This window comes from Acipenser ruthenus, chromosome 21 (genome assembly GCF_902713425.1).
Source record: "Acipenser ruthenus chromosome 21, fAciRut3.2 maternal haplotype, whole genome shotgun sequence".
NCBI lineage: Eukaryota > Metazoa > Chordata > Actinopteri > Acipenseriformes > Acipenseridae > Acipenser > Acipenser ruthenus.
The window spans coordinates 21,661,202-21,684,166 of NC_081209.1; the positions used below are offsets into that span (position 1 = coordinate 21,661,202).

A 22,965-nucleotide genomic window follows, 5' to 3' on the forward strand; every position below is an offset into this window, starting at 1 on the left:
TTTACTTAAAAAAAATTTTTTTTAAAAGAAATAACGAAGCATTCAGTGTGGGTCTCTATTTCTGTTTGTAAGTCCTGTTAGGGGTTTTCATACCCTGATAAACCACAGCTGGATTTTTAGAGCATTTTACAGCACCACAGAATCCTCCTAGATTGCATCAACCAGGTGGATTCTATGGGGTGAATTCTACAGGGCAGTAAAAGGCTCTAATTAGATGTCCAGGTTTGTTCCCAATGCTGTAAAATGCTTGAAAATCCAGCTGTGACTTATCCTGGATGATCAAATCAACCTCTTAGTTTGTTGTTTGATTTTATAAAGGCAACAAGAACAGAGCTGATGGAAAGGCAAATGTTTTTATCTCCACTGTTTTAAAAGGTAGAACATGTTTTTTAAAAGTATGATATTGTTCAACATCCACTTCCCCCCTTTCTTTTAAAAGACTGCAAACTGGCAAGTAATGCCAGTGCTGACTAGTTAATTTTACATATGGAACCAATACCTAGTTCTACACAGAATCGGTTCTTAGTTCCTCTGCTGTTGTAAGACAGGATACAATAGGAAATGCTATATTCTATATTCTGACTCATTCCAGCTCAAGTAGACCCAGTTCTGGTAAGGTGTTTTCCCCCATTTGTGGTTGATGATACATAAACCACCTGTGATTGAGAAAATAATGCCAGGGCAGGTGTCCTGTACATTCAAAAGAAGAGCTGTGTAGCTCATGTCGTACATGGTGTGAACTGTCTGAAAGAGGAAAATATACCCATTTTCATGACCTTATTTTTTCATGGAGGAGGGGATAGCATTTTCCAACAAAAAGTAATTTTAATAGACTGAAGTCATTGATGTAAAAAGTCGATTAACCCCAAATCTGTTCACTTCAGCTGGAATGTGATATGTAAACTGTTATTTAATACTGTTCTGAAAATTGTTTTTAAAACAAAAGCTGCCAACCTTCATTCTGGGAACTTGGGCTGTTCAGTAGCTTGTTACTTTGGTTAGCCACTTGCACACATTTCTACTGATAACTATCTTGCCTGGTACAAATTGTTTCTGGGACGGTGAAGTCCAATTTTATGCAACTCCCCATGTATCACTCGCATGAGGTCAAACATTGTAAACAAACATTAAACCAGTAACCTTCAAAGCCCCAAATGCTAGCATGCTATCCACAGTGTAAACCAAACCAATAAACTATTCTTTCACAGTTACATTACACACATTGCTTTTGCTTTCTAGTTTTCACATGCCCACCCCTTCCATTGAAATGACCATTTCAGTAAACTGCTGATAACCCAATAGTCACAGCAATCAAGTTACCAGTACGTTACATCTTGTTGGTGAAAAATGTCATGCATATTTCACTCAGATTGGATACACAACACTTAGCTGCAGATTTTTTCAGATCAGTCCATGTATATTGGATGGAGTACTGATGATTGTGAAGGCCATTCCAGAACTTTCTTTTTTCTTCCAGAATTCCTGAGTTGACTTGGCTGTATGCTTTTGGATCGTTGACGTTTTGGAAGATAAACTGTCTGCCAATCAGCCTACGAGCGATTGGTATCATTGTACTTTGTAGAGTGCTTTGATACATGGCTGCATTAAGTTGATCTTCAATCATATGAATGTCTCCAGTCCTTGACCTGTAAAATCACCTCCATGTCATGTTCAAACCACGTCCATGTTTAATGGTAGGTACGTTCTCTTCATTGAAAGCTTTCCCTTTTTTTTCTCCAAACATACTGAGATCCATTTTTGGGGAACATTTTTATTTGTCTCATTGGACCAGAGAATTTTGAAGAATGCTTCAGATTCCTGTTCATATTTTTTTGTAAATTTTGTCCGGTTTGTTTTATGACTTTTCTTTTAAAAGTGGTTTGTAGTGAGGTCTATGTGCATGCAACTCTTCTGTGCTCAGGTGCCTTTGTACACCATTATGCCTAATGCTTCTAAATCGTTCTTCAAGTCCTTGGCTTTTAATGTTGCCATTTGTTTTAGCTGCTCAGATAATTCTACTACCTGCTTACCTGTAATTTTCTTTGGGCGCCCACTTCTTTCAAGCATTTCAGTTGAATTTGTTGTGGTGCTTCTTGATTATTGCTCTGATTTGTGGATTTTGGTATTCCATTCTTCTTTGATACTCTTCTGTAACGATTTCCTTTGTTGTAGTCTGCTATGGGTGCTTTTCTTAAACATGAATCCAGCTATTTTGTCTTGACCATCATCTGCTGTGTTGCCAAAACGTTCAATAGATGTTGGAAACCATTATCTGTTTTTCTGGCTATTGACTTTACAATGCAGCTTAGTTACTGTATAATGGTTTTCAATCAATTCATATATTTTTTAATTAGTTCTATTACATTTTTACAGACTTTTAATGTAAATGTCCCAATACTTAAAAATTTGAAATTAAGAGCTTTTTTTATTTATTTATTTTTTTTAATAAAGATGGTTTGTTTTTAATCTTTTTCATAATAATTAGTGGCTAATCATCTTAATATATAAAGAAGAAAGTTTGTCTGTCTGTCTTCCTTTATGCATTCGGAACCTGCAGGAGCCAGTGCAACCACACTTTGCATGGCCTCCTCTTTCATCCAGGGGAAGGTTGAGGGCTATGTTTGGATCCAAAATGTTGACCCCGGGGTACTTTATTTAGTTACCGCATTGCTGGATCACAGCAATAGCCATGTATCTCAAATTAAAGAAACCCACAAAACCAAAAAAATAAATAAATTAAAAGAACAAAAATGTTAAAAAAATTTAAAATGGCAAAAACCAAAAAAAAAAAAAAAAAAGTGGTAAGGGGTCCGAGCGCACTGTGTGACACCCAAGATCGGTAACTTATAGGAAACCATAAGGCTACCGTTCCCCAATTTGTCACGCATGAAATATTGAAATATTGAATTTCCCCGGGCAACGGCGGGTACTTCAGCTAGTGTTCACTAAATGCTTGTATTTTCTCTAATGATCTTATATTAAGTGTAGGGTGCCAATACTTTTGTCTGTGACTGTATAAGAACCAAACCTTCAGACTCCATAATAAAAAGCGCTTAACACTCCATCATTTGTAAGAAAGTATTGCCTTCTAAACTTTCGAATGACAGTAGGAAGGCTGACTGGGTGCCAAAACAAGAATCTCAACCCTAATTCAAAACAAGTACTAACCTACCCTGCTTTATATTGGATGTTGTAGAGTGGTGTAAGGATTGTAATACTATCAATAAAGCTGTTAAGCAAATCAAAGTCTGTTTTATGAACTAGCAATTATAGAGCAGCACTTGTCCCTTTTTTATTTATGACAATAAAAAGTGCTTTTCCTGGTACCACACCCTTGTTTAACAAGTAACCAAAACAGCACAGACAGTTTCCTATGTCTGCAGTTCAGAATACACTATCATAAGATGGTATTTACTAAATTTAGTTACAGGATATTGTAGGTTATTTAAATAAATAACTTCAACATAGAATAACACTGAACGAATGAACAAGGTTATGTACAGTAGCTACGGGACTAAATGACACTGACCATAATATTTTATAGAGTAAAACTAGGTTGTGTTTAAATTAGCAATAATGCATCTGAAATGAAGTGATGTTAAAACATTGCTGTTTAGTGTAATGTTAAGAACTGTGTCTTACTGTATCTGGTAAGCTGATTTGTATGGTTCATATGTTCTGGATCATTAACCAGCTGTGAATGAGGCCTAAAGGATAACCCTGCAGAGGTTTGCAGAAACTTATAAAGCAGGAATAAAACTGAGACATCTTCAGCTGAACATCCAATCCTTGCTGTATATTCAAATAACAGCCATGCTGCTGGTCAGGGTGGGGGTCTAGTCCTTTTTTTCAAATCAATTCCCGATTCTAATTTCCATTGTAATCAATTCCAATTCCTTTTACGACATTGGCTTTATTGAGCAAATATTTATACAACTTGTCAAACACATGCAATTACACAATTACAATGTAAATATATCCCATCAATTCGACTTGCTGTTACTACAAATCATCATGAGCTGCTCAAGTGTAGAATCTGTCAGGTTACACCTTTCTGGGCGGAGGCTTTCCCAGCACCTGTTGAAGTTTTTTTTTTTGGCATCGCAGCAAAAATCTACCTGCCTCTCCTGTTACATAACTATCTGATAGGCTTGGTTAGTCTCCGAGTCCAGTTAAAAGCACACTCCCCTAACCTGGCAGAACATGTTAGTCCCTGCACTTCCTCCTGGAGCATAAATTACTGGAACACAATAATTTATGAGAGACTGATGCTGATTTGTCACCAAGAAAAAGGCTTTCATATACGCAGGGGAGGCCCAGGGCTCCCGAAATGCATATTATTACATTTGGCACCCATCTAACCTCTAAACCTGCACCCTAAGGACAGACAAACAATGGGAGCGTTTACAAAGTATAAAATACCTATTTATACAGCAGAGTATATAGAAAAAATAAATCTGCAGTGTATTTAAGATACGGAACGCCTCCAGGCTTCTAGAACCTGTTGCTTATTGTTACTGACTGTACTCGGTTTTGTTAACCACATTGTCACTAAAGTCCCCCTGTTCCTGGTCTGGCAGCTTCTAAAAGCATATTACATCACTAAGGCAATAAGATAATCCTCTACACTACTGCATTTACAGCACTACATCTCTATATTCATTTCCCAAGAACAATTTAATAGGACACAGCAGTGCAATCATTTTCTTAAATTGCACTGTAAACTATGGAATTCCTGCCCCATAATTTAACTTTATAAGTACATATTGTAGTATACCAATCTGCTTTGTCTGCATACATCACGCTTAAGGGATATCAAAGTGTGAGCACATTTTCAGCATTCCTCAATATCGAGCTGGAAGCTCGTTGACATCCGCTGGGTGTAAAGAGGTGATTGGCTTGATCGTGGGATTGGAGGGCGCCAATTGACCTTCAGTTCTCCTGAGCTGTTGTGGGGATTGCTTCGGTGTGGGTATGTAATTGGACATTCTAAATTGGGGAGAAAGAACAGACCACTTTGTGCACCAAGGTTTATTAAAAAAACATCTAACAGTGCATGGGAGTCTTTCCGTCTTTAAAATATCCACAGCAGGGCACTATTTTCAGCGTCAGCATTTAGATCCACTACCTTTTACATACAGTAACTCGAATAGCTCTCCTAAAGGCCTATTCAATTGATCTAAATGCTGCTGTCGTTTAAATCATTAAGATTTGTCTAAGTAAAGTGCAAGGTTTCATATTAAACAGTGGTGGTTTTCAGTTCCGCCAGTGTTTTAGATCAATAAATAGACTCCATTGTCTGTAATGTAAATCAAGTCTAATTTATACAGGATTATTGGTTATAACCACGTCACTTCAATCGGTTACTTTTCAGCAGAATCAGGTTTTAATTTTTCACCAATACTGGCAAGGTTAATTGACCCTTGTGGAAATGTTTCCACAACAGCAGGATGGCTTACAGGTGCAGTAATTATCTGACACAGTGCAGTCTCTACTGGTTGCACCTGGATGCTTTGTATTTCAGTATTTCATGTCTCAGGGTTGCAATGGAAACTCTTTGTTTGTGGTTGAAAAGGGGAGTTCTCCAATTAAAGACATTCTTTAAGGGAGAATGCAAACAAAGGAAACTTTCATACCACTTCTTATAGAAACTTCTCAAGCAACAAGTTTGTGGGGACATTTTTCCATAACGGCATCAGATCAATTTAAGTCTGAGAAACTTCAAATAAATGCTTGTTAATGTCAAGTAGTTACCTTGTGTGTCCTGGCATTTGATTGGCTTTGACTAATTCTCTTGTTATGGTGTGGTTTCTATTGCTGATACCTTCAGTTCCACTAAAGTTCAATAGGCACTGAGAGGATACACAGTGTTTCTGGGTGAGTAATGCAGAAATAATCAATATGTGAGGGAAGACATCAACACTGACGGATGAATCCTTGCGTTTATGTCTTTTCTCATAAATTGATTATTTTTGACTTGCCCACCAAGAACCATAATGTTTTCTGTTTATCCCCATTTGTAATTAACCATTTACTTCAGATAATATGTTTAATTAATTTAGTTTAAACGATAAAAAAATGCTGTTGCTCTAGTCAAAGCTGCCATTAATATGAAGAATAAATCACCACAGAGCAGCACTCGCCTCCATGTTATTCCCCCCGATGCTGTCTGTCAAAGGACCACCATTCATCTTTCCCACAGATTGAGTGCAGGATGACACAGGGTTTGAACACAGGAGAGCAGGCTCCTCAAAAGATGGTTCAAAAATAAGAAACGGTCTTGGAAATGAAACTTCACAATGATAGCCTATAAAACAGCAGGGGTTGGCTGAGTTTTAAACGGAGTATACCTTTAACAATAGCACAAGTGGTAACAGTGGTAAACTTGGTTTAACAGGTTTAGCAACAGCTCTCAATTAAAGTGTACCACTGGAAACAGTGTTGCTCTGCTGAATGGATAGATAATGTGAAGCCATCACTCTTTAAAGTGATTGTAGCTAGCAAAATGATTCCTTATATTTTCCACTTCACGCACTCCCAATACAATCGAATGTCTCAAATGTGTAGTGTTTGAAAGAAATCTATTTTTTTTTTTTTTTTAGCAAACCTGTATTTTCATTTTAAAACATGGTACCAGGTACTATAGTAGGTCAAATAAATTCCTGTTGCTTTTAGATAGTCCTGCACTTTCATGGTCAATGCACCTGCCAGGAAAGGGTCATTGCCCCGCCCCTTCAAGGCCTTCTTTCCTGTCAGTAACGATCCTGCAGCTTTTCCCCTAATGACTGACATGCTTGACCCCGAAGACACTGTTTAGGTGAAATAATCTAGGCAGTGCAAGTGTAACAGATTTTCTGGAAGACAAGACAAGCAAACTGAGAACGTTCTAGTGCAGCCTAGATGTCCTGTTTTTAAAATAAAAATACATGTTTTGATATCGTACTGTGTGTTTCTTTCAAAACTGCACTTTTGAGACCTATATAGAGAATGAGAAAGCAGGACAGGTAGGATTTCTTTTTTTTTTTTTTTTTAGCTACAAACACTTTAAAAGCAGAATTGTGAAAGCAGGGAACGGTAAACGCGTGGTTTGAACACAGGTTTGTCTTGCATTGTTTAGATAGTGTGGATAGAGTAAATCTGTTGCCAGACCTTTTGCAGGTTATCGTTTTAAGGGAGGGACTAGGAGAGTAACCTTCAGAGTCCTTATTGCATAGTTTTCAAAATAAATTCCCAAAGTGGAGTGAGTTAATCCGGTAGTCAATAAGCAGCTCAGTGCAGTAGATGGTATTGATTTATTAACAGCAAGACTTGGTCATGTCATATATAACTGAACAAAATGTCTTTAAACTTTGGAAGCCAGCGATTCTATTGTGTAACATGAAAATTGTCCAGATTCAGAGCAGATGGCAATTTAAATTCCAGTATGCCAGATTTCCATCTGCCACTGGGAACTTGTTCATTTCAGCAGATCAAGATCCCATCTATTTTAATTGGGACTCTATCAGCCCCCGGATTGGAGGCTAGCAGAACTTAATCTCTCACACTTGCGCTGATGATGGAAGTTACCTAATGCGTGACCAATGTGAAGGACACGAGAGGCAGGTTCTAAATCTGACTGCAGACAACATGTGGGCAGAACATGGAGGCTGTGAATATAATATACTGTCAGGGAAATATAGGAGGCTGGTAAAATGATTTCTAATCAGCAGTTATACAAAAACACGACCCAAAGGTGAGCTTTGACTGTTGTGTGATGTCGTTGCAGATCAGATTGGATAAAGCAGAGGTAACCGGCGGCAGCCTCAGTCTGAAATGGGAACACGATCAGATGAGACCTGGATCCATGGTACAGATGGAAATGTTGTGTTCATTTGACCTTTTACACACATGGCCTTACTGAGGAGTCAAACAAATTTCATAACACAAACTGAAGGCTTTACAACGGGAATATTTTATTTCTTTATTTTTGTCTCCTTTTGTAAGGTTTTGACTGACAAACATGGCAGTATAATAATAATAACTAAACAGGCTTTTGTTGTTTTGTTGCAATTGTTGTAGTGACTGGCAATTGTGCAGAGTAAGTGACGTGTGTGTTTTTTTTGTGTGTTTTTTTTCAGAGTGGATTTCTTACGTTAGTCCTGCGCACCATTTCACCTAATAGTCTTTGGTAGGGAACCCTAGCTTTTAATATAGGGGATGAATATCAAATATGTAGGGTTAGGCCCCCTGTTCCCCTTAGCAAAAGCCTTTGTAAGGTATGATTGAATAACACGTGAATGGGTCTGCAGAGGTGCACAAGCAGAGGTCTTGTTGCAGTGCTTCCCTCTTAAATAGAGGGCTGTATCTTGTGGGTTTAGCACAATGCAGAATTCACTTCTAATAGTCTACATTGGTACCACTTGTCACTGATTATCCCTTGCAAAACAGTAACATACTAATTCTATACACAAGCATAGTGCAATAATATGATGCTAGTTAATTACTGCTAGCCTGCTAAGTGTGTTTTATTACAAGTGGAAGACCCAGAGACCACAGTATGTGACACTAGGATCAATTTGAAAGAGTTCAGAGGTATTTTTTTTATTTTTTTTATTTAACACAAGACCTGCATAGCTGTCAGATCTGGATTTGGTCACTCTGTTCAGATTTTGAACAAAGGATTGGTAGTGACGTGTGTATTCAGTTACCATGTCACACTGGAGCACTGTAACTGTAGTAGAAAGTGCCAGTCTGCATTTAGTAATTTTGTATACGCTTCTCCCATGGTTATTTACATGTGATCAGATAAGTCAGTGCCAGTTTTAGTAGCTGCATGTAATAAGGTGTTTAAAAAATAAATAAATAAAATAAAATAAACAATTTCATGCCCATCCCTGTATGTATATAATGACAGCTTGTCCAGAACATAAGTTAAACTTAAAGTAATATATAGAGAATAAAAAATAAAGCAACTTCATGTATATGAATTATTACATGTCTCATCTACCAAAAGCTAAATATTCATAACCTAAAACACTTCTTTACAAAGCTCTTATTTTTTCTTTTTTTTTTCAAGGTTATTTTCTTCTAACAGTTCTGCAGTAAAACAACCTACCAAAGTGACAACTGTGTCCGTAAGAAAAAGCGCAATATTGCTTTGCGGCATTTTGTGAAAATAATATAAAAATAATTTCTATATTACAATTTAACCTTGGCTTGTAAATTCCCAACATATCACATTCTCTAGTCCACAAACAAAACACACAAACACCTCTCTGTTTTTTTTTTTAAAACAATAAACTATTCTTTTTTTCATTATTTACATCAGCATCTAATGTGCAAATGAATAATTTAAAGTAGTGTACAATTCTCAAATTAATATAAAACAATATTTTACATTTCTAACGGTGAGAGTCCATGAAACTTGCATACAAAGAAGGAAGATAACTGCAGTATGAGTACAAATATAATTTGAGCTGAAAAAACAGTTACAGTCATGGTCAGGGAGAACATTCAGTACAGTACATTACACTATAGCATTTTGCATACCAATACATTTAAGTGCAGCCAAACACAATGTACTAACTTGGAACACTTTAATAAACTGTACCTGTGTGCTACTACACTAAACAGTGGAACTGACCTTTCGGAGTGACTGAAAAATCGTGAGTATATTTTGATGTCTATTGTAAATTAGACTGTAGCAGCACTTCTCAGAGTTGGTTTGCTGTACAGCATCACCTGAAGTATCGTTAATGCATAAATGGACCAGAGCTTGACAGGAGCGCCTGCCTGTCTGCTATTTAGAGATCAATTTGATCACCATTTTACAACACTGGGTATCCTCCTGGATTGTATCAGCCTCATTGTTGGTGTTGGAAGCTGCAGGTCAACCTTTGCCAAGCCATGTTTTAACATAATCTGCAGGTTTGAACAATACAAGTGGCTGACTAATCTGAAGAAGCGGTAGGTTTTTGTTGGTTCATACGGTTCATGATTTGCAAACTGTACAGTTCACACCTGTCAGACAAAAAGGTACCGGATCTGGGATCAGGTGCAATACGGCACAAATGAACCCCTACGTAGATATCCTAGAATTACCACTAAAAATAGGTGCCAGCTCCCTCAGCGCTTTAAAAATGTGCTGTAATAAAATCTGTGGATCAAATTCCCCCACTTGGTCATACGGCCACCGCACAGTGCAGCATGTCAGTTTTGACAGAATTCAGGCGTTCAATTCCATTGAGAAAAATATTTAAGCAAGCAATTGCAGCTATTACTATTGCTAAATCTGTAACGCCAAAACCTCTAGGATACATCCAATTCAGGCTGGTTCATACCGCGATCGCGCATCCGTAGCTAAGGGAGATTACTCGTCTTGATAATCATGTGACCTCTCTCTGCTCGCCCGATAGACAGTGATCGCCAGGGTTGAATTCTAGCTGGTTGCATTGCACAACCATCTAGTCGCAAGACTGAAGTATGAACCAGCATTTATGTTCGGGTGTGTAAAAGATCACTGTGGTAGTCTTATCTGTTACCTTTATTAAGCTATAGCCATATTATTCTAATACCTGTCAATCTGGTGGCAGTAGGACTATTAATGCTGGCGGGCAGTGCATTAAACTTTACAAGCTAATCAAAGGAACTGTCTGTCGGGCACACCTACCATATATACTGAAGCCTGCATAATAATTTTACAACATTAAATACATATTTTCAGTGTAGCCTAACTTGGGTGATGCCTTTAATGTAGGTTGTTACTTCTCGTCAGCGTTTTCTAGTTGGTTGTTTTGATCACCAAGCTGCACTCCTGTGTGTCTTTGCCTGTGCATAATGTGTCATGAACACTATTTCCTTTAATGTAGAACTTAAATTAGCAAGCAAAAAGCTCTGGGGAGTATTCTATTTCACTATACTATACCTGAGAACAACTGCAAATCTATACTTTTCAAATGGGCAAAATCCATTTTTTAAAATTGTTTTTTGGCACGTGTGTTCTACAGGAATTTGTGCATGTTAGCAGCAACTGCTTTTTATATCTATCACAAGCGTAGCAGTGAGAGGAAAAAAGAAAACTAGCATTTTTACTTAGAATTGTCGCTGACTAATGTAAAGCAGCAGGATTTAGCAAGCAGTTTAAACAAACAGATTTAAAAACCTGTGTTGACTTTATTTTTTAGATTTCGGCTGCCAGACATCTTGTCAGGTTACAGACATGGCTTGGATCTGCAGTCTGCTGTATTGCTTAAACCAAACTGAGTTTCTATGGCTTTTTTTTTCTTAACCTGTACAAAACCATAGGGAGAAGCCTTATGGTAGCATTATAATACATACATTTACACCAATGCCTTTATTGCTGTAAGAAATGACTTCCAAACATTTGTATTTTTCTGGAGTTTAAATTTAATTTCTAATGAGTTAAACATCCATGAAGACATAAGGATTTATTTTTATGGACATAGTCAATTGTACACATCCTTCTTACTCTGATAATTTGGTTCAACGTGTTGATTTCTACTGATCCTTTTTTTTATCTCTTTGCACGTCATCCCTGATCTTTGCTTTACCCAGATATTTGTTATCTTTTATGTGCTACACACTGTGTTTTTCTCACAGTGCAGCAATTATTTATGTTTATGCCAAAGAAGTTGTCAGCAATTAAGAGCAACAGGGTAAAGTGTGGGTAACCTTTTTGATTTATTGAACTAAAATGTATCTCTAAACTAAATTTTGGAAAAATAAAAATCCCTGGCCAAAGCTGTAAATGGAATTCTCAGCTCCACAAAGTGTAATATCAAGTGACAGTGTCCCTTGATATTGAGAGTAGTATTGAGAGAAGTAACAAGAAAAAAAACATAAAACAGTTATTTGTAATAGAGTAGGACATTTGTTATGATCTACTGTAGATAATTCACTAAGTGCTGAGGAGAAGATTCTATCCTTTAGTGCTTCAGGACAAAAGAGGACTCCTGTTGACGCTGCTTCAACCAGCTGATAACGTGGGCTGGTGCTGCAGTATAGACTATCCAAGCCTGTGGTTCTTGCCTTCCTTTTCTCTATGTTTCATCTCCTCTTTGTAGCAGTACGAACAGAAGTTGTCAGTCTCTGACCGGCCGTAAAAGGAACAGTTCTCCTTCTTGCACCGTTTTTGTTGGATCAAGTAGGGTGGGCACACTGTGCTGTGACCTTTGGTTCTGTCATGGTTTAACCAGGCCTGGGGAGAATCCTCGTCTGCATATTCCAAACAGTCCCGAACATCGTTCGCATTGAAGCCATTGGTGTAAGTGTGGGATTTGTGATCCCCAGGCATGGAGTAGGACAGAGACTCTACCGTGTTCACTGTACGGATCCCTGACAAGCGAGCCGGGCTGTAGCTCTGAGAGGACAGTGAGCGGTTCTGCTGGGGATATGTGGCACACGTCTTTAGGGTGCCAACTTTGGGCTTGTATGTGTTGTCCTGGAAGTTTGAGGACTTCAAGTTGACATCTCCAAGATGAATGACACTTTGCCTCTGGATAGGTGGGGTATGGCTATAGTGGGCAGATACTGGGATGGGCCCAGATTTCTTAGCACCATTGCTAGGCGAGGAGAAAGAGCCCGGTGTGGGGCTGTGCCGATCCTGCAGTTTCAAAACCAGCTGCGAAGTATGGCTTTGGTGCAAGACTGGAGAGGAGTCCTCTCGCGGTGAGCTTTCTGCCTTTTCTTTCTGGAACGTTTCCTGCTCTGGTTTCTTTGCAGCTGTCCCATTGACAACTGGCTTCTTTTCAGACTCCTTCCTCTTCTGCTCCTGCTCTGCACTGAATCGTTCCTGGGCGTTGGTTAGGTAAAAGCTAATCATCTCCTCATGGAACTGGTGTCTATGGCTGGTCAGAAGTAGACCTGCGAAGATGAACTTTCGTTCCCCTTGCATGGCTGCTCTGAGGATGTTCAGACTCAGCTTCACGTCGGTGCTGTACTTCCATTGGTCTGACTGTTTCTCACCAGGGGGTTTCACTGAGCTGTTGCGCTTCTCCACTGGAGATGTTCCTGATGCCCTATCGGTGGGAGATGGGCTGGTAGTCTTTTCCGACGGGGAGGTGCTGGAGGACTGTCCGGATTCCTCTTTGCTCCCTTTGCGGGATTTTGATTCCTTCTTCTTGTTCTTCTCGCCGTTTTCCCCATTCCGGCCATTACTCAAGTTGGATTTGTTGATTTTTCCATGAACCAGGCCCCCCAGCCCTCCCATGTTCTTCTTCAGCTTGATCCCCAGGGTTTTGCTAAGACTTCCAAGTTTGTTAGCTACAGAGTCTGTCCGGTTCTTGTCTTTCTCCTTCCTCTGCTTGTCCTTCTCCTTTTCTTTGCTGGGCTTGCCGTTGTTGATGTTGGAGTTGCTGCAGACAGATTCTCGGTCGGAGTCCATGGAGTCAGCCAGCGACTGGACGTCCTCGCCCGCTGAGGCTGTGGGAGACTCTGGCTGAGCCAGAGGAGCCTGAAAGGGGAATAAGATTACAGTGCTAGTCATGATTTTTCCCAAATTCAACGTCAAGTTGAAGGTTTTACCTTGCCATGTTAGAAAGCAGGTGATTTGCCACCATAAGAAGGTTCACAATAGCACTTGTCTTTTTATTATGCTTGCAGTCATCATGAGTGGTTCTCATTCTCTAATATTGGGTTAAAATAATTGCTCTATAAATCTGTCTTTTATAGACTTTGAGCTTGATTTTGAGCGTGTCTGGAAAATTCTAACTGCCTAGCAGTGGAAAGACTTCCTTAGTCCTTTCAAACCATGTGACAATGTGACCTTTCAACTCAGCTGGCCCAACCTTCTCTGTATGTATAGAGGTGGAGTAGATGGGACCATCGAAGTTGCAAGGCAGTTTTGAAGGGAATAAGGAAGTTTGTTCAATGCTAGGCAATTAGACTTCTCCAGACAAGCAGGCACAGGTTCAGACAGAGGTGGAGAAAAATGTTAATAACTCAATATTGGGTCAGCAGATATTCTCTATCATATACTACCCCTCAATCATTCAAGCAACAGATCTGAGAAATGAAACATATAAAACAAGCTGCATACCCTTGTTTCAGATGGAATGCGGATCCATGTTACATTCATGTAGTTGTGTAGCAGGTTAAGCTTTGCTTCCAAAGACAGGATAAGACTACAGGTGGGGGAGAAGAAGAGACATTTCAATTAACAACCACTGACATTTTTCAAATGAATTTCCAGACATGCCCTTTTAGCCCTAAAGCTCAGCCTCTTTCTGTATTATAAAGTCGCGAGAGCTTAAAATCAGAGATGTTTACTGTGCATGTATGCTATTGACTCCCTAAGAATAATACAAGTACACGCTGTGGATATTCTATAGGGCCAGAATAGCACAGTTTTGACTTTATTAGGTGTCCAAAAGGATCTGGAGACACAAGTGACCATTCTTCAATGATGACCAATTTCAATTCCTTCAAGGAGTTTGGAGTTTGAAATCTACAGCAAAGATAATACTCCAATATGGCCATTAGCACCACAACCTCTGAGATTTTCTCAATATGAAAAATCTGTCATTTGCGCTGTCTTGTAGGATAGGACGAGTGAGTAGTTAATAAATAAAAAACGTCTTCGCCGACCGCGCCTTTTGAACAGCTGTGCAAATCAACCGGCAAAAATCAGCAGATCAAATGAGGCCCAGATTTTAAGTTATTTTGATTTATGTAGAGGAAGAATTCAACAAATTCTGGATGTGTATATAGTCAACAAAATGCTGCATCAAAGAAAATACACATTTATTACCAGAGAAATTCATCAACATACTACATGCATAACAAATCAAATACAACCCAACATACATATGAGGCTGTCATTCCATTTCTGGTTTTTGGTGACAATGAAAAAATGAACTGAACTAACAAAAGAATTACAGCCTTATTATGTACAGTGGGGTATATATTATTTCTAATGTAATATCTTCCAAAAAACCCAAGCGATAAAAAGAGATCAGCCAGTTCAATTTGATTAGATTTTTTTGTGTGCAGCCCTGTATGTTCGGTGCACTTATTCTAGCCCAACATGAGTAAACATGGCTTAATCTTGTATCACTATTGATTTCATTATTTAAATGGAACATGCCGGCCTGTTAGCTTCATTACAATACTGAATCATTGGGTCCAGGCGTCCTGAAGAGCAAAACCTCATGAATAAACTTAATGCCATAATGTCTTTAGAAACCGACACGTCTACTTATGAGAAAGTAGCTCGGAGGTACCCAAGTGTCTCAGGGATACGTCCTCATTTAAATTCACTACAAAGACTAATTATGCCTGTTCTAAGCAAATGCTTGATTAGTATTTCTGTACTTCTATCAAAATTAATGAAGAGCAAATTATGTAGAAGAGACCGAGTATACTCCTTTTGTCTTGAGAATTTAAATTTAAAAGCAGGATTTCGAGTCTTGTGTTTACCATTTCCAGCTGCATGACTTACTTGGCCAGTTTGGTGTTGTCGCTGTCATCCTTCCCCCACTCCCAGTCCTTCCCAGGATCAACAGCAAAGTGCAGTGGCAGCAGCTTGTGTTCAGAGTCAGTCAGAGGAATTACCGCTAGAGAGAAGAAGAGCAGAGGATTTATTCGGAGATTCTGGAAGACTGAAGAGACCGAGGCACTAGTTTAAAGGATTTCCTCTTGACTGTTCATTGTTGGAAGGCCTGACAGTTTCTTTATTAGTGAGACCACGAGCAGTACATTTGGGACATGTTACCAGGTTTACACACACAAACTCTTGTACCGTTTGCTCTTGCTTCAGTGGGTGCCTGTTGGAAATGTAAAGAATGTAAATACTGCCATACATGGTTTTAAATATTTGGTAATATTTTATGAGGGTTTACTTCACAAGGTCATTTTGAAACTACCAGTTTAAAAATGTTTGCTTCACATAGTGACAGAGTAGCCAGAAAGCTTCAAAAGAGGGAGGAAGCTTGTGCACCTGCAACTAAAACTACTGGTAAGACAATGATGTCTGGTTTCTGGGTGTACAGGCTAGACTGAAACCACATTTTAGTGTAAAGTCTTTAAACTGCAGCTTTAAGACAGGGTATCATCAAAACAAGAGTTGAGTTGCAGGATACATTTTTTTATCTTTTTTTTGTATCTGTGTAAACATATCTTGTGTGTCCTGACCACATTACACATCACGCCCCCAGATCGGTACATATGTAAATGTATATGGCTGGCGCGACAGTCTGGCTCTAGGGATCTGCCCCTATCATCTGATTTGCAAACACAAGCTGTATATTCTACAACATGAACTACATTTCACAAGTGATTTCTAAATGTTTGTATAATTCACTATTTTAATGGATTAGATGATCACTCTCCGCATCTCAACTGGATTAGTAAACCGCTCTTCTAATCCAGTTATAACCTGGCTTTCACAGTCTTTCTGCACCTGCCTGCTTATCCTGTAGTCAGGAAAACTGGAAATGTACATCGGTGGCGTTTTAGTGCGGTTTGCTTATATAGCTGTTTAAGACAGGCCAAGCACATTTCCTGATAATTAATTAGGCTAAGCTGTTTCTCTGCATGGAAAGGGTCAGAGAGACGGGTTTATAAGAACCCTGAAAAGTATACAGTGTTCATCAACTTCCAACCCTGTCATACGTTGCTACACTAGGTGGCACCCAGGTTTTTGGTTGGGATCATAATGTTTAAGCAATATTGTACATGTTAAGATTAGTCTAACCAGTGCTTGACAAAGCAGACTGACTGGAGAAGCATACACAATCTTGTGGGATATCTAAGCAAATGTATGAAGTTTGTACCCTCATCATTGTAATGTCTGAACAGAAAAAAACGAAGGTATGTGTGTTGCTTCATTTTTGTTTTGTCTTCAATAGAGCAAGAGCATACTGTCGCAAGCTGAAATGTATGTGCATTTTTCACACCAAATAAACATGAGTGAAATATTTCACTGAGCAGTTAGGAGACACGTTTCCCTTCTCTGTTACTCAAAGCGGTTTCTAACATGCATGTCCTCTGTTTTATTGTCGGATACAGACAGGCAGCAGCTAAGCAGGTTTCACAATACCATTTAAGATGTGCGCTTGATAACTGGTAACTGTAGCTATCATGCAACAGTTGCCATTCCTGCATAGAAGTTTTTCAATATATTTTAAAATAACAGTATAGAATAATAACCTGTTTACTGTGAATGTACTACATGCACATTTATATTCCAGTCTTAAATACCACTCCTCCCCCCAAAAAAAATAAAACACACACAAAGGCTACAATACTTTTACAGATGTCGGTACCATGGAAATGTATGTATGAGAATACACAGTATGTGGAATAACTAATTGTACAAATGTCCATGCAAGGTTTAATCATGTTGGGTTTCCCAAGATACAGCCCAACCACGACTTCTGCACAGGTCACGATGACCTTTAGAACCTCAAGGACCTTGTGATTAGGGATGTCATGCCTGCACCGAGTTACAACACAGAGTTCCATCCCTGTCCGACGTGGAAAGCACCATATAGGTCAGCAAAAGTTATTTTGGCGGCTGCCTGACAAACAACAAAGATGTTGATACAGGGGGAATGGTTTGCAGGAGCCATGAGAGGTGCTGTGCTATGAGTAAACAGTGGTGCTTGTAGAAACGTGTACAGGCAATGTCAGATCAGATGGGTAACATGTTGTCTAAATAGTTATCAAAATACATTTTTCATTCAGCCATGCATACAGGGTTGGGGGTCGATTCCTGTTTTTCAATCCTGAACATTTTTCCTTTTGTCAGCTATGTCAGCAACAACACTCAAGTGTGTTGCAAACAGGTTCAGCCGATTATTTGTCTTTTGAATGCAAACATCGAGTGTCTGATACTCAAGGGCTGAATTTGATGGTATCCATGGCAACACCAGCATGTCATCCTATCAGATGTGACCTTGTTTTCTGTACAGGTATTCCACAGGTAGGCTGATATAATTGGTTAGGGCCACTGTCTGGGTTAAGAGAGAGAGCAAAATGCTGTGTTTACACAACAGTATTTGTTTAAAAATAAGAAAAAAGGTGGACCTGATTTTGTGTTGCAGAAAATACATGGGTGACATACTTATCATAAGTAACTTATGTGATGCTGTTTTAGGTGTCTGGAACAAAACAATGTTTTCTTTCCTTCTTCTTGGGTGTTTTTAGGTATCGGGTGTAAACCCAGATGCCTTTTTTTTAAAGCTAGGTTTTATTTGACCATCTTTGTAATGTGTTTGTTTTTACAAGAATATTAACATTTCAACACAAATTAGTTTGAATTCAGTGCCAAAATGAAAACCCCCCAATCGTCATTCACATGCACATGCACTGTTGGGTTACACAAGTCTGCCCTCTAGTGGGAAACAGCAGCACCTACAAGAAGCTCCCATCAACACACCCATGTTTACATGTCATTGTCTTGCCACAGTAGAGTGACTAGCTGTTACACTTAAACAGAAAAGAAAAGTTCAGAGGCAGGGATGAAAGTAGCTTGGTATCCAAGGGTCCAGGACTGACTTTTAGCAGAAAAAAGTCCTACTCTAATATTTACTGAAGGATCTCAAGCTGCTAATGTACAGGTGCTGTTTAACATAAATACATGGGCATTAGCAGTTTGAGTGTAAATGTGTTTATCTACGCAGTGTGGAATTTGAAGGATATATTTTTAATGCTTTCTCCATGTAATTCTCTACCCCTGAAATATCAATAATATTGGACTTGATCAGATCAAAAGATACACATAGGCAGGCTTTGTTCAGAAGCAACAATCCTGTCAAATGTACTCCTGTCTTCATTCATAATAATGATGATGCAGTATTTATCCCCAAAACAACAAACAATTAAAACTGAAATGCATTTGTCCAGGAAATGTATTTCCTATATTCCTTTCTAAACTGCACTCATTCCACAGTTGTAAGATTTAAACACCTGAACCTAACCTTTGTCACGAGTAACATTTCATAATTGTTTTTCCTGATTGGATCCATGATTGATTGGGACGCAGTTGTAATAGATGTGTCGTGCACATATTTTATACTGGCAGTCTGATTTGTAATTTTTTTTTTTTTTAAGGGAGAATGCTTTCTTGTAACACAATTGTGGGTGTTTTGTTCCCACACCATTATTGATCTGTACTGCTATTTCAAGCAACTCTTTATACCAAAGCGATCCAGAAGATGGCAACAAAGCAAAGCTCTATTTTACCACAACAAAACAACAGCCTTCCGGTGACTATGACAGCATGATCATTTTTTGCACCACATAGAGTGTGGCTGAAGGGCACTGTTCTGCCATCTGTGCCTCCTAAGACTGTGTTTGTGTGTGAACGTGATAAACATAAAACCCGGGGAGCATGTCGTTTGCACCAACAGCCTCATTTGTGGGCCGAAGAAAAAGTTACGCAAAAGCTGCAAGCAATGTTCAATGTGTTTAATTCAGGAGCTAACTTCTGTCTTGGCATATATAATCATGGTTTGTGCGTAACCATGGAAACCTGGTTTGCGTTTTGACAATCTGTGCTTACTGCATTAATAACACTCGCTAAATGAAACAAGCTTGGGTTCTTTGATACCACAGAAAATTCAATTTGTTGTATTGTGAAATGAATGTGTTAAATCTATTCATTCTGCAACGCAATACACGGATTAATCTTGAAAGAGCAAATTGATTAAGAAACTGAGGTGCTGATTTGTCCGCTTGACAACATTTCTAAATGGTTTCACGTTATCTCTAGGGAGGTAACATTCATGTCAACCTTCAGTGACAGCTATCAATAGTATTCAAGGCAGGTATACTTAAACCTACCTCTCATTGCAGTCTCAGATTTATGCAAATACTTCATGCAGCTTTTATAACACACTGACTTCGCAACTGCGTATTTCTGGCAGACTGAGGCAGAATCGTGGCTTTGAAACTGGCTACGACGCTGCATGCAAAATTGAGATGGATTTACAGCGGGAGGTGGTACATTGTAAAAAGCAGAGAATGCTGGACACTCTTATTTTAAAATGGTGTTCTTTAGAATTGATTGTAAGTACAACACATATTTTTGCTTTACTCATTGTAAGGTCAGTTGTAGTATATCATTGTGTAGTATTATTTAAGCCTACTTCTTTTTTTTTTTTTGTTTTACACACCTGTGAAGTAAACGTGTGAAGTTCTAAGTTTGGGTATTTCATGTTTCTCATGTTAATTTGTTAACACTAACATTTAAAACACATGTATTTCAGCACCATATTTGTACAACTACAGTATATATCGTTCCATATAAATACATACAAACGGGCTTTTTAGCAACTTTCGGTTAATTACAACGTTTTGCTGGGAGAGGTTGTTAAGAGAGGTCTGTAGTATTTTATTATTATTATTTGTTTATTTAGCAGACGCCTTTATCCAAGGCGACCTACAGAGACTAGGGTGTGTGAACTATGATTCAGCTGCATAGTCACTTACAACTACATCTCACCCGAAAGACGGAGCACAAGGAGGTTAAGTGACTTGCTCAGGGTCACACAATGAGTCAGTGCCTGATGTGGGATTTGAACCGGGGACCTCCTGGTTACAAGCCCTTTTCTTTAACCACTGGACCACACAGCCTCCTATGTAATAAAGCTACCATAGACCTAGAAATGTTATAATATGATTTGTATATGTTTAACATATGCTTATATCCTGATGTAACTATCACTGACACTGTTATCTGCTCTGTTATTGAATCGTATTTTGTCATATACTTGTACTTGCTAGAACTGAAGTCATTGTATTTTATCTTGCTCTTAATTGTATTAATACTTGTACTGTTCTTGAAATGTATTTTTGTTTATGACTGTAAGTCGCCTTGGATAAGAGCGTCTCCTAAGAAATTAATTAATTAATTAATAATAATAATAATAATAATAATAATAATAATAATAATAATAATAATAATAATAATAAGCAGCATCAAATATAATTTTATAATTCATGAAATAGCCTACCAGAAGAAATAGTAGGATCTAAAAAACACAGGAAACACTAAAACAATTAAATTGAATGGCTGCTTCTTATTCTTACGTAAAATGCTATGATAGTTTAAAAGAAAGAAAGAAAGAAAGAAAGAAAGAAAGAAAGAAAGAAAGAAAGAAAGAAATTTAAACTTTTAAAATCCTGGGTATAAATAATTTACCCGATTTCAGTCTATTAGATTCAATACTTATCTAAGTTGTTCTGTCATCGCCGTTACTTTGACTGACATAATTTATTAGACTAATATCATGCCTAATAGCCTGGAATCAACTATCCTGGGCATAATACTTGGGGCTAAACAGCCCACACTGCCTGATGTAGAAGTGGTGCTCTAACCATGAATATGCTGCTTCTATTACCCTGAGCACTAGATCAAAATTACAGCACTTGGTGCCAAAGTAAACCTCAAGGCTTTTAATACTGGAAGCAAGACCAAAAATAATCTTGCGAGTTGACACAGGCTCAATTTACACATACGTCAGCATGCCACAGCAGCAAAAACAGCCAAATGGAACCAATTATTCCTGGCTTATTTGAGGGGTCATTCAGGTACTGCCTGTGTGCTTTGGACACCTCTGTACTTCAGTAAATGTGTCCTTGTGTGACATGAAGTGGCAGCGACTGCTCTTAGTCCTATTAGACCTATTAGTCCAACCAAGTTTCTGTATTTCTAGCCATCTCTGAGAAATTTAATATTTATCAACATAGTCTTCAGTCACTTGATTGAACTGCTCCTTACTCCATTATAGTCTAGTAAATGTATCCTTGGATTCCCGTCTAAACGTACCAGTGATGTGCCAGTCTATGGGGTTGTTTTGGGACTTTTAGTATCCGTCCCAAAATGTACAGTGAGGCGGGGTCTGTGTGTGCTATATATGCCATTGTCTAGTCAGAACAATTAAAAATGTACAGTGAAGCGGGGTCTGTGTGTGCTATATATGCCATTGTCTAGTCAGAACAATTAAAAATGTACAGTGAAGCGGGGTCTGTGTGTGCTATATATGCCATTGTCTAGTCAGAACAATTAAAAATGTACAGTGAAGTGGGGTCTGTGTGTGCTATATATGCCATTGTCTAGTCAGAACAATTAAAAGTGGTATATATGTTAAGTGCACTGTGCCTTTCACATCTGGAGGCCTCACAAGTTAGCTTAGTCCCACAGTTTTTCAGCACAGTTATCATTGATATATCTAGAGGTTAAAAACATGGCACTGAAATGGTTAATGCTCACTGAACATCACTTGTAATGAACTGCGAGAATCAAAGACTACAACTGTGTACCAGCTATAAAGAGAATGTGGTCTGTATCACAGATATGGCCAGAGTTTAAAGCAATGCAGCAGTGAAGGGGGACAACACAGACAATGGAACTTAAACCCATTTAATCCCACCAGTCACAATTGTGACCAAAAACTACAGACTACAGCTAACTACCAAACATTAAGACAATAACTCTGTGTACTGTCTCAATGCAGCTTCATATTATTAGCCATATTAGGTCTGAGGTCATGAAGGGTTTAAATAACCCTAAAAACATGAAGTCATTACCTCAAGTGGATTATGACATACTAGGGTTTTATGAGATATTAGCAGTGGTGGGTTCAACGGTGGGTTGACAAACTCATACTAGCTCCCCTTATGAAGGGGGAGCTCTAATATCTCATAGTTCTGTAAATCTGTCTACTTCAGGTTAATGAGTAAACGAGTGAAGCAGATCTGTAATGCATGAATAATTCAAATAAAATTGTGTGTAGAAGGGCAAAGTAAATATGAAACCTTGAAGGCTCCTTAAGAAGGTCAGTGAAACAAACTCCACAGCTCTTCAGAGTCTCACCCGGGGAGACCGAGAGCACGAGTCACTTTCTTCATTTAGAGTGCCTCTGTGTGTCGCTCTGTATAAGGCTGCCCAGATGTTTGCTGTGCTGGCTGGCTAGATTTGCTTTGCTCTAATTGTTAGTCTCAATGTGAAACCATGCTCCTGGC

The 22,965-nt window shown here is 38.6% G+C and overlaps 1 protein-coding gene across 5 annotated transcripts in view; it reads right to left on the reverse strand.

Annotated features, from left to right (window-relative positions):
- Positions 1–11,117: 11,117 nt before the first annotated feature.
- Positions 11,118–22,965, reverse strand: part of LOC117964287 (OTU domain-containing protein 7A-like) — a 110,182-nt gene continuing 98,334 nt past the window's right edge. For all 5 annotated transcript variants that reach the window (XM_058995041.1, XM_058995038.1, XM_058995039.1 and 2 more), the window contains 3 exons: positions 15,437–15,551; positions 14,036–14,120; positions 11,118–13,450 (listed from right to left, as the gene is read on the reverse strand). In XM_058995041.1, the coding sequence (XP_058851024.1) occupies positions 12,005–13,450; positions 14,036–14,120; positions 15,437–15,551 (1,646 nt within the window). In that variant the 3' untranslated portion in view covers positions 11,118–12,004. The remainder of the gene's footprint in view (positions 13,451–14,035; positions 14,121–15,436; positions 15,552–22,965) is intronic.